General features: G+C 44.1%; 1 protein-coding gene across 1 annotated transcript; it reads left to right on the top strand.

Moving 5' to 3' along the window:
* Positions 1-1705: 1705 nt before the first annotated feature.
* Positions 1706-11481, top strand: LOC118176958 (erythrocyte membrane protein band 4.2-like). Its single transcript, XM_035344270.1, has 13 exons — positions 1706-1805; positions 3599-3784; positions 4475-4705; positions 5336-5454; positions 6160-6282; positions 6677-6854; positions 7236-7374; positions 7747-7850; positions 8072-8314; positions 9319-9636; positions 9965-10122; positions 10550-10683; positions 11219-11481. The coding sequence occupies exons 1-13, from the start codon at positions 1796-1798 to the stop codon at positions 11367-11369; spliced, it is 2094 nt and encodes a 697-aa protein (XP_035200161.1). The 5' UTR covers positions 1706-1795; the 3' UTR covers positions 11370-11481.
* Positions 11482-11630: the final 149 nt, after the last annotated feature.

Below are 11630 nucleotides of genomic sequence, written 5' to 3'. Positions count from 1 at the left end.
TGCAAATGCGGTGACCTCAATGCTTACTAATAAAAGTTAAACTAGTTAACAATGTGCCCTTGTTGCTAAGAAGGCTAATGGTATTCCCTGGGCTGAACACTGCCATTAGGCAGAACACTGCCAGCAGACTGGGGGATTCTTCCCCTCTACTCAACACTGTCAAGGCCATACCTTGAGTGCTGTGTCCAGTTCTGGGACCCCAGTACCAAAGAGACACAGACATAACGGAGAGAGTTCAACAAAGGGCCACAAAGATGATGAAGGGACTGGAGCATCTCACATATGAGAAAAGGCTGAGAGAGTTAGGACTGCTCAGCCTAGTGAAGAGAAGGCTCAAGGATATCTTAACATATATGAGTGAGCACGTAAAGAAGATAGAGCCAGGCTCTTTTCAGCGGTGCCCAGTGACAGGACAAGAGGCAATAGGGAGCAAACTGAAAGACAGGAGGTGCCATCTAAACATCAGGAAAGACTTCTTTTACTGTGAGAGTGGCTGAGCAATGGAACAGGTTGTCCAGAGAGGTTGTAGATTCTCCCACTTTGGAGATACTCAAAATCCATCTGAACATGATCCTGGGCAACCTGCTCTAGGCGGCCCTGCTTCACATTGGAGGGGTGGACAAGATTACCTCCAGAGATCTCTAACTTCAACCAGTCAGGAATTCCATGAAAATGAATTTTTATATTTATAGCATAGACCTTAATTTACTACGAGAATTTGTCTTCAGCTTACCTGATGCATAAAGTTTAATAAGCAAATAATAAGAAAAGTGCCAGGAACATAGGACCGTATTTTGCATCAGCTATCTAATATAAATCCAAATGTCATTCTGGAATGACTACATCTACCTCCAAATGCATCAACGCATTTATAAGGGTCGGGTTCATTTTTCTTATTGTACATATGTCTACACTAATCTCTACTTGCTATATTATGGCCTAGTCATTCAGTATCTTCATATTCCTCTACAACTTTTCCAAAGCTGTCTCCCTCATCTTTACTACTCGGAATAACCTGATCTAGTCAGGTGGCATCCCTGTCCATGGCAGGGGGTTTTAGATGTAGATGATCTTTAAGGTCCCTTTCAACCCAAGCCATTCTATGATTCTATGACTTCCTTTCATCTTATGGCAACTTTTAGAACGCTATGTTATTTAGTCCAAGACTAAAGCATGATGGTTTTGAATAAACTGCATTATGCTACCGGAATTCTGATCTTTAGGTTTTTACTTTAAACAAGTTTTCTCATTTTGAAGTGTTTTCCCATTTTAAAGTTAGGAACAAGGGCACTGGATGTATTGACTTGTTTACTTCTTGAAGGATTTAGTATCTAAGCATCTTACAATCACACCTGGAGAGCAGCTCTTCAATAGTAATATTTGAAGCACGTTCTGTACATTGTTTAGGGCCAAACCAAAATTTGCCTTTCCTACTCTGGGGTCCCTAAAGCACAGCTCTTTGAAGAAACTGCCATCTAGAGGTTTCTAAAGGCTTCACATCCCACTGTGGAATTTAACCTCATCTGTATATAGGAAAAGTCATCCCTTCTGCTCTTTAGTATGGTCTGAGAGATAAAAAGACTCTTCGACTTCTGCACAGCAGGTCAGCAAGATAAGATGAAGGAGAGGTGGCAACATCATGTCCCACCCCTCATAGAGAAATTGAGCAAACAACTTTGCAATTTTTTTTTCTTTTTCTTTTTTTTTTTTTTTTTTTTTAAATGAAAAAGGAAGGAAGCATTGCCCACCAGAGCAAGCAAGAGCTGAAGACTTCCACAGCACCAGGGAAACAGACATGGGCCAAGGTAAGTGAAAACCATCTCTGCTAATCCCAAGCATTTGCTGATTGTCTGTCCCTGCTCCAAGACAGTGTTCATGAGGCTAGAGGGAGAGAGGAGCTTCTTACAGTGCAGGAGACTAAGTCTGAGGGAGGTCAATTCACACGGACTTCACATAAACAGAGAAAACAAAAGCTTGTATCAATGACTAAGAGTAGATAGAGAGAAGGAGTACGAAGCAGCTGTGAAAGTTTGGAAGCAAGAGAGTTATCCTTAACGTGGGGGTGGGGAAAAGGAATGTAAACCAGACTACAAAACTGAAGAGGAGAGATGACTGTTTTAGCCACTTGAAGAAGAAGAGGGTCCAGGTTCCAAGCAACTTTAAAGAAAGTGACAATAAGATCCATGAAAAGTCATATGAAGGAGAGGAACCCAGACTCCCATACTGCGTACAACTCAGCAGCCTACAAGACAGCTAGAGCAGACATCTTCACAATACAGAACACACAAGCTTTGAGTTGGTGCTGTAAAGTTTACACCAGCACAGGTATGGAACAGCTATAAAGGGACCTGAACTCCAGACCGCAAGAGTTAACTGCGAACAATGCAGCAGGGCTTCCACAACCAACAGAGAAGGGACAACAGTGGTGGGAGGTATCAAGGTATCAATGAAGAAGACAAGGCAAATTAAACATGAGGAGAAAGCAGACAAAAAAAAAAAAAAAAAAAACTGCAAAGAAAAATAGTTGTCTTTAGCATGGGAGCAGCGGGTTTAGACAGGAGGGGAATGCTCTGTGGATCTTATCTAGCTGGAACAAAGAGAGAAACCTGGGTCTGAAACAGGAGGTATATGACTGGATGCGTCATATAAAGGGCAGCTGTTAAGACTCACAAATTCAACGACCTCAGTGATGATTGGAGAGCTGAAGATGTAAGTGAGGTCAGGATGATTCCAAGGCTGAGAGAAATCACGATGCCGTCTGCTTTTCCACAGAAAGTCTGGAAAGATTAAAAACACCACCAAAACCAGAAGAAAAGTGCAAGTAGGTGATCATACTAAGGCCACTGAGCACCAAATTAGATAAGAACAGGGTGCCTGAAATTGTGACTTTTTTTTTTCTTTCTGGCACCAGAGGCACATATGTGTATGATGCGTGCATATGAGACAGATGACTTTCTCCTGTCTCCTGTAGTACCTCTGTACGCAAGATTACAGTGTAGTACAAAGAGGGAAAAACTAGTGTTTTATTTGCTGTGATCCGGTATAGTTCCAGGACTACACAGCCACCTTGCATTTGCACCAGCAGTGAAGTTTGGACCAGTTGCTGATCTCTGATGCACAGCAGATATATCTAGAACAGCAACTGCTAGAAGACCTCGCATCCACAATGTAAGAGGTGTGTGACAACTTGTCTCCTGTGCACAATTTCAACCACGTATCCACATGGAAGAAAGCTGCTTGGAGTACACACTGTAAGACTCCACCTGTAGTCACAGTTGCATGCTCAATACCAACCACAATAGCTGTACCATTTGAAGGATCAGGTTTGTTCTATGTCCATTTCTGGGCAGAAGGAGCTTTTTTATAGTCACTTGGTTCACCTAACATTGTTAAGGTATAAGCAAAAGCTGCTCGTTAGCCACTTGATAAGAGAACAACCAAGCTCACAGTGAAGGCCCTTACAGCTACTGGACTGAAAGTCTCAAAGGCATGGAGCACTGTCTGAGTGGAGAAACAGGCTTGTATCAGGATGGGACCCAGGGCCAGAGTGTGGGCAGCTCACAGCCTCAGGCTCATTCTATCTCCTCTCATGCTACAGGTCTGAGCATCAAAAGATGTGATTTCAAGATCACAATGAACAACAATAACCACCACACAAAAGAAATCAGCACTAAAAGGCTTATGGTGAGGCGTGGGCAGCCATTCATTATCACAGTGAGCCTCTCATCTCCAGTACACAACTACCTGCAGCAGCTGAAAAGGACCTTCCTCATAGTACAGACAGGTAACATGATTACCATATCTTTTAGAGCTCTTGCACAACAGCCACCTGAAGAACAGAGCCAAAAGGCATCTCCACAGCTGGACAGATGTGCCCACATTTAGAAGTGAGGCAAACAAACTGTTTATCTAAGCCAGAGCAGTCTCCTGCTGCTGGGACTGCAAGGTCAAAACTAAATCTTTTTCCCAAAGCACATTGCAGCATGATAACCAATGGAAGCTCACTGCTCTTTGAAAGTACTCGTGGGATCTCCCCTCACTCCTGACTTTTGGTTTAGGAATATTCAAACTCAGCTAGTCTTTTACAGATGTTTTCTATTACTGAGTGTTTTTCAGCGAGAGCCCTGAGAAGGGCAGCACCATCCACTCCCAGCTTGCTCTACCATAATTTGAGTATTTGACTGTGACTTTTGTCACAAGACACTGAATTCCAAGAGCAACAGACCTGCACCATTCTGGCTGTTCCTCCTTTCTACACTCTATAAAATACACATTCCACTATCAAACAAGGTGGCCTTAGTCCTGTTCTAACCTTAGGAAGGTTCAGTAAGCTTTAATACTGCAGCATTAAGGTAGGCATTAAGCCGAAGTGTCCCACGTGAAAGGATAGCTATGACTCCAGATCTAGCCATGGTCCCTAAAATCTGCAGGGGGTGGCAATGCGCGTGTGGAAACCAGATCTCTTTTGCTGCAGGACCGAATCCTTCCAAAACAGATGGAACTCAGGTTGAATTTCCTATCTCCCGTCTGGGAGACCAGAAGCAGTGGAGTGCAGCACTAGAAGAACAGGAGCCATGTTCCTGGACCATCTCTGTGAACACGCCTGCCAATGCTCCCATTGGCCAGTATGCTCTGCTTTTACATGCCTCCAAGTCTTACTGTCTCCTGGGAAACTTCATCCTTCTCTTTAATCCCTGGTGCCAAGGTGAGGAGTCAGGAACAAAAAAAAAAGCAGTCTGGGATCAGTCACTTCACAAAAACAGTTTTGAGCTCTGACACTCTGCCTCCGGAAAGGCTGAGGCTGACCCTACCCAGTGCTTCCCTCTCCTCAGTGCTTCCCCTACTCCTGCCCTGCTCTTCTCAGCACTTCAGGAAGGAGACAGGGCCTTGTACAGGTAGCACAGCTTGAAGCAACCTGCCTCAGCACTCCTACCCTGTTCCTGAAGTACTCTGTTGCCAGAACCCTGTGGTCTTGTAAAGGAAAAAGCAGTTCAATAATTTATTTCCTATAGTAGAGACTTAAGGATGAGTTAAGATTATAACTGGTTTGATTAATGCCGTTGGATCTTTCTTAGGAACAGAGAACAGAGAAGTCAATAACGAGTAGAGTAAAAGAGCTAGCTAGTACAATAGCCTAGCTTTGTAGGATCTTTCTGAAGTTCTCCTACTTGAGCAGAGATTGCAATGAAATTTTTCTTTCCTGCCCAATTCAGAATCTGTGGTATTTCCCCAGGGTAGAATGCCAGGGACTGCCTAAGTGTAGCGTAGTCGGCTGATGCAAGGGCATCTGACACCAAGAATGCTTTTCTCTTTATGCTTTTTTCCTCCATTCTAGATGATGAAGTGTTCTTGGCTAATGAGGCACAGCGGCAGGAGTACATTCTAAACCAAGAGGGTGTCATTTACTGTGGGACTGAAAATGCAGTCCTGGCACAGCCCTGGGACTTCAATCAGGTAAGAGGTCCAATATGTCTGTGTTCTTTTACAGCCACCAGCAGAGGAAGGGTTTCTATCTCCTGTATGTACAGAATGCAATTCATTGCCATTCTGTGGCTTTGGTGAAAGAGCCTGTTCTCTACACCCACTGTCTTTCTCAAGGAACATGCAGAACAGGGACCTATGTAAGGAGTCCCATAATCCAATGTATGTAATTTTAGCTACTTTCTCAGCCAGTCCTTTTATGAAGAAGGGCTGTGATTTGTCTCTTCCTTTCATCAACAGATAAAAAATCATTTTGCAGAGCTTAGTAATACTGTTTGTTTTACAGATAAAGGGAGGACAAGATTTTCCAATTTGCCCTAGACTAATCTGCCAGTGATGAGACCTGGATTCTATTCCACTTTAGTGACAATAGATTAAACCAGTACCTCTGTGCCAACCTAGAGAGTGCTCCAGAAAAAAATCAGGAGTTTCGCTCAGTCATAGGATGCAGTATCGTGCCAGTGCATTTCTCACTATGCTTCAAAAAAGCTGCAGTTCTGCCTTTAGTATGTTGTTTTCCATCTTCAAATCTCTGCCTGGAGTTTTCCTCCACAGCCCACCTATATAAGACTAGCAGTAGAAAGGGAGAAACAGTCTGCACAGTTACAAGCCCTTGCAGGGATTCCAGAGAACAAACGTTAAGGCCACATTTTCCAAGCTGTTGTGTTCTCATTTTAGTTTGAGGAGGATATTGTGGACATCTGCTTCACACTGCTGGACGTAGGTGAACGCCATCAACAAGACAAGGATCACACTCAGCGCAAGAACCCTACTTATATCTGCCGCACAGTTGCTGCCATGGTAAGGAGAGTAGTCAGCAGCCTAGTCCCTAGCAGAGAAGATCTGAATGTAGACAGGCTAGTATATTCTTAATCCCAATTTACAGCAACCCACCGACTAATCAGTAAGTCTGCCCAGGGCTGTTCCAAACAACATCTCCCACCTATCTCCAGCCCTTCCTGATATTCCTGCAGCAAAGTAGTGCTGCAGGAATTTCTTAGCAGTAGCAGCACACTTACTGAATAAATCTCAAGGGAGACTTGCACCTGCTCTGGCCAGTCATGATCTCCATGTTTTGCACAAAAAAATCTTTTTTGTTTCAGCTGCCTTGGAAGTAGTTCCATCAAAGAGAATATGGTTTACCTACTAAGATGTAATTCCTTAATTCATCTTTCTCTCTCCTCCTTCCCTGAAGCTGAACTGCGATGAGGTTAGAGGAATCATGACAGAATATGGGACCGGGAAATACAATGATGGGACATCCCCTTCCAAGTGGCTGGGCAGCAGCCCCATCCTCCGGCAGTGGGTGGCACTGCAGTGCAAACCTGTCTGCTATGGGCAGTGCTGGGTGTTTGCTGCAGTCACGTGCTCAGGTACGGTTGTGGTTCAAAGACTTGTGGGTTGAGTAAAGCCTTATCTGGTACACAGAACCTCTAGCATATGCCTGAATTCCTGGAAAGCCACAGATACCAGTAACATAACCTTTAATCTTCAGGTGCAAGGCAGATCCTCAGAGTTTACTCATCAGCATTCAGCATTGCTAGCTTTGGGCTAAAAGAGTGCTAGTACACACCATTCACTGAATGCACCTATGACAGTTTACTTCCTGAAGGGACAGTGGTGCTTGCAAAGTCCAGATATCAGGCCCAGTGCCATTCTGATAGGCCTAGTATCAAAACCAGCTCTACATCTACCAGCAAAGATACCTTTAAGGCAGGATGCACAACTGATTCACACGTCTTTCTTCTGCACAGTTCTGAGGTGCTTGGGAATTCCCACCAGGGTTGTCACAGGCTTCACATGGGCTCACAACACAAACAGCAGTCTGAATGTGGATGAGCATTATGACGAAAATGGGATGCTGCTTACACATGACAAGAGTGCCCGAGTCTGGTAAGAAAACACGGCTGGGTCCAAACTAAAGTTTGAGATAATACCTGGGTCTAGGAAGCGACTGAGAGAAAAATTGAAAAGGTAAACAGCTGCAGGGAGGTCAGTTAGAGAGAGCTCAGCTGAGTTGCAGTGTACTCAACTTGTTCTCGAGAATCTCAGCAACCAAAAGTGGAGAGTGCTATATTGCTAGGGTCCACAAAGGAAGAATGATAACCCAAACCATCTGGAGAAACTACACTTCCATCAAAAAACATGGTATCTTCCTGTGTGCTGAGTTCTTTCAAAGGAGCATTAATTTGCTGTGGTTTGGCTAAAAGTTTCCTGTACCTCAGGGCTCAGCATCTTGTTATAAGCACATGATGTCTCTCACAGGACCTTCCACGTTTGGAACGAATGCTGGATGGCTCGAACAGACTTGCTACCAGAGTACAGTGGATGGCAGGCACTAGATGCCACATGCCAGGAGAAAAGCAAAGGTAAGATATCAAAGACAGACTTGGGGAAAAAGGAGAGCAAATAAAGCAGGTCAATATTCCTTTCTTCTTCAGTTTCCAATGGGAGGATGCATAAGGGCAGGAAATCACTCCTAGAACATCACACACTACATCATCATTAACTCTTTTGGTTTGTGCATCCTGTGGATCTCTAAGAATGGGTCTAGCATCTAACTCTTAATTGGGCTGCATTTTCTCTTCAGGTGCATCCTTCTGTGGGCCAGCCCCTGTTCAAGCCATCAAAGAAGGGGACACTGAAGTGGATTATGATGTCTGCTACTTCTTTGCTGCCATAAATGCCAAGTGCCATGTCTGGATACACAAAGCAGATGGCGTCCTCAAGCCAGCTTGCATTTGCACAAAGTATACTGGCAACAACATCAGCACCAAGAGTGTGGGCAGTGAACGCTGTGAGGATATCACACACAACTACAAATATCCTGAAGGTATGGGGTGGAAAAGTATCTAAACACATTTCCTACTAGTGTTACAAGTGAAGAGTACATGCCTACACTGTAGAGCCATACCAGAGCATTATGGTCATCCACTTCTCACTACTCGTCCATCCTGAACGGCACAAGAACACCTTACTCTTGTAGTCTACAGAATCAAAGTACAGGTCATATCCCAAAGTTTCATCCTGCTTAATTACCAGCTCACCAGAAAGCCAGGCATTTCTCCACCAGACACTCTCCTGTCTGGAAGACTTCCTTTCTTGACTTCTGTTACCTGTAAACTCTGTACATTCATCTCCCATCACCCTTGTATTACATTTCAGACTCCAGCTTCCTGAAAAGGACTGCTGTGCTCCCAAACAGTCTAAATTCTCACAGGCTCCCCAAGGAATTGGTCATGGAATGAGCCTGCTGGAGTTCAAGAAGCATTTGGATTAACACTCAAGACACATGGTTTGATTCTTTGGGTGGTCCTCTGGGGACCCAGGTGTTGGACTTGATGATCTTTGTGGGTCCCTTCCAACTCAGGCTATTCAATGACTCTCCCTCAAAAAGCAGCTCTCCCTTTAAAAATCTATTACTCTGCCCAGTTTCCCAACTCTACAATCTCATCTTAGCCTATGGCATGCTGTCTTCTTTGCTGCGATCTATTGCAGGACAAGATAGTACTGCACCATAGCTACAGTTACAGAGATGCAACTGTTCTCTTACTCTGACAGATGTTAGCACTAAAGTGTTTCAAAAACTAATAGAATTCTTTCAAAGTAGAATCTTTTAGGCAAGTCCAACGTGCTGTCAGATGAAATTCTCGATCTGCTCCAACCAGAAGCACAATGAGATGTCTCCCTATGCTCTAAGAAACAGTTGTCTACAGTACTGTTGGGACAATTCAACTCCATTCTTCTGCATTTACTGCTTTACAATTACTACATAGGAAATAACACTGAAACATGCTCGCGCTCTCCCTCTCCCTCCCCCTTTTTTTTGTGTGACAGGTTCTCTTCAGGAAAAAAAAATACTTGACAAAGTCTACAGAAGAATAAATACACTTGAGACAACTACCAGCAGCAAAACAGAGTTCAGCTCCATTACTACTGCCCACGAAGAGCCAGCTAACCTTTATATTCAACTCCAGTCCAATAGTTCTCTGCTACTGGGACAAGATGTTCCAATTTCTGTTGAAGTGTTTAACCCCAGCGGTGGAGAGAAGGAAACTCATTTGGTACTTGGGGCCCAGTCTCTACATTATGGTGGCACACCCATTACCCAACTTTGGAAGAAAGAGTTTCATTTCATCCTCAAGAGCAACGAAGGTAAGGTCTCTACTGGACTTAAGGACAGAAAAGTATATCCTGTCCTCTCATTTAGGAAAAACACACTTAGTTTTATGTCTGCAAAGGGCTGGCTGGAAAGCTGATTGTAGGCTATTCAAACAAATCACTTTGGTGGGGAGAAGAGGAAAACAAGCTGCAGCATGTTAGATGGATCACCCTACAGATTTTTGAATTTGCAGGTTCAGTTGGGGTCACTAAAGCTTCTAGATACTGCAACTTTTAGTGCTAAACACTCCTAGGAGCCACGCAGTCTAAGAACTCACTATTAGTTGCATTGTCACCTCTATTTCACCACTCTGTATTCCAGCTATCACCCTGCAGGCCTCTGTGCCTTACTCACAGTACATAAAAGAGTTGGGAGAGAACCATCTGCTCCGGCTGACTGCCATGCTGAGAGACAAGGACTCCTACATATGCTTTGCACAGGAAGAGATCAGCATTTGTGATCCCCCTCTCATTATTAAGGTTAGATTGCTTCATCATTCTGTACTGCAGTGGTGAGAAAACAGCTTTCCTAGTCACAGCAGAAAGATGCCTGCTGTGTTGCATGGCTTTCCTCATACTGTCTTCTTTCAAAGCACTGAGACATCAGTTTGGGAAAAGTGCTGTGCTGCACTGCCGTATACAGTACTCCTCCCACTTCTATCTCATCTATATGTAAAGACAAGGAAATCCAGATGACTCCTAACTCACTCACCAGTCCACAGATCAGAGGCTGTAAAGGAAACTACAGAAACTACAGAATACTGTACTAGTAAAGAAAGCACTTTGAGTCTTCTGGCAACTGGCAGCTCATGCTGGGACCTCTGGCACAAAAAAAATACCTCTCCCTTTAAACGTAAAAGTTTCTCTTTTCTTCTCGCAGTTTCAGCTCATTCCCTTCTTTCAACAGTTTCCAGAACACATGATACAGTACCAGCCAGCCACAGTGGAGATCAGCCTCCTGAATCCTCTCACTGAACCCCTGGAGAAGTGTGTGATAGTGGTTGGAGGGCGAGGGCTCATTTACAGACAAAGGAAGTACAGGTGAGTGCAAACTGATTGACCTAAGAACAGTAAATGCAAAAACAGACATAATACAAGCTAGAGAAACCCGTGTCCTGGAAAGGCCTGCCCCCAGAACAAACAGGCAAAAACAAGCCCGAAGCACTCCCTTATTTAGGGGTGATACAGAAGATTTTCACGCTGAAAAAGAGAAAAGCCAGATAACTTTCAGCAGATCTTCCTCTTCTCTGCTGAAGAGCCAGTAAAATTGACTTAGCCAAGAGTCATACAAAAAGGCATACCCTTCACATGAAACAGCAACATTTTTCTCAGAAAGTTGCATTAGGACAAAGTAGATACCTCTGTGGGGAGTTCAACCCTCGCAATTCCCTCCCAAATTGCTGTCTGATCACAATTCCATCATGGCAGTTTAGGACACTGCTGGTCTTTTTCTATTTACACCCTACCCCCTATTTTTTTGGCATCACGCTCATGCCTCACAAATGCATCTCCTAAGCCCTGCGAACAAGAAATGCAAAGAGGTGTACTTCCTGTATAACCCCCTCTTGCCTTTCAGGCTGGGTTCTGTGCAGCCTGGAAGCACTCAACAGCTGCGTATCTCATTCACTCCCACTGAAGCAGGGCCCAGAAGACTCACTGTGAATTTTACCTGCCTTCAATTCCAGAACCTGAAGAGCTACAAAAGTATCAACGTTGCAGCTGCCTGATGCCCAGCTTTAGAACAAGTCCAGCTCTCCTATTTGCAAGAGTGGTCACAGTCTGTCCTCCTGACCTTTGGCAAGCATAGATGTTAAAAGTTTAAAGTTATATTTAAAACCATGTCCGACTTGTATTATTCATACAAACTCAACTCTCTCCCATCTGCAACTATATCCACTCTCAGATCTTGCAAGCTGAACCTTCCTGTGACAAAGATGGGCTAAATGCTCAAGCAGATGCTACATTTCTTTGTGCATACCCACTGAACT

The sequence above is a fragment of the Oxyura jamaicensis genome, chromosome 20 (genome assembly GCF_011077185.1).
Source record: "Oxyura jamaicensis isolate SHBP4307 breed ruddy duck chromosome 20, BPBGC_Ojam_1.0, whole genome shotgun sequence".
Classification (NCBI taxonomy): Eukaryota; Metazoa; Chordata; class Aves; order Anseriformes; family Anatidae; genus Oxyura; species Oxyura jamaicensis.
Note: the sequence above shows the minus strand (reverse complement) of the source record. Positions and strands in the feature narration are given on the sequence as shown.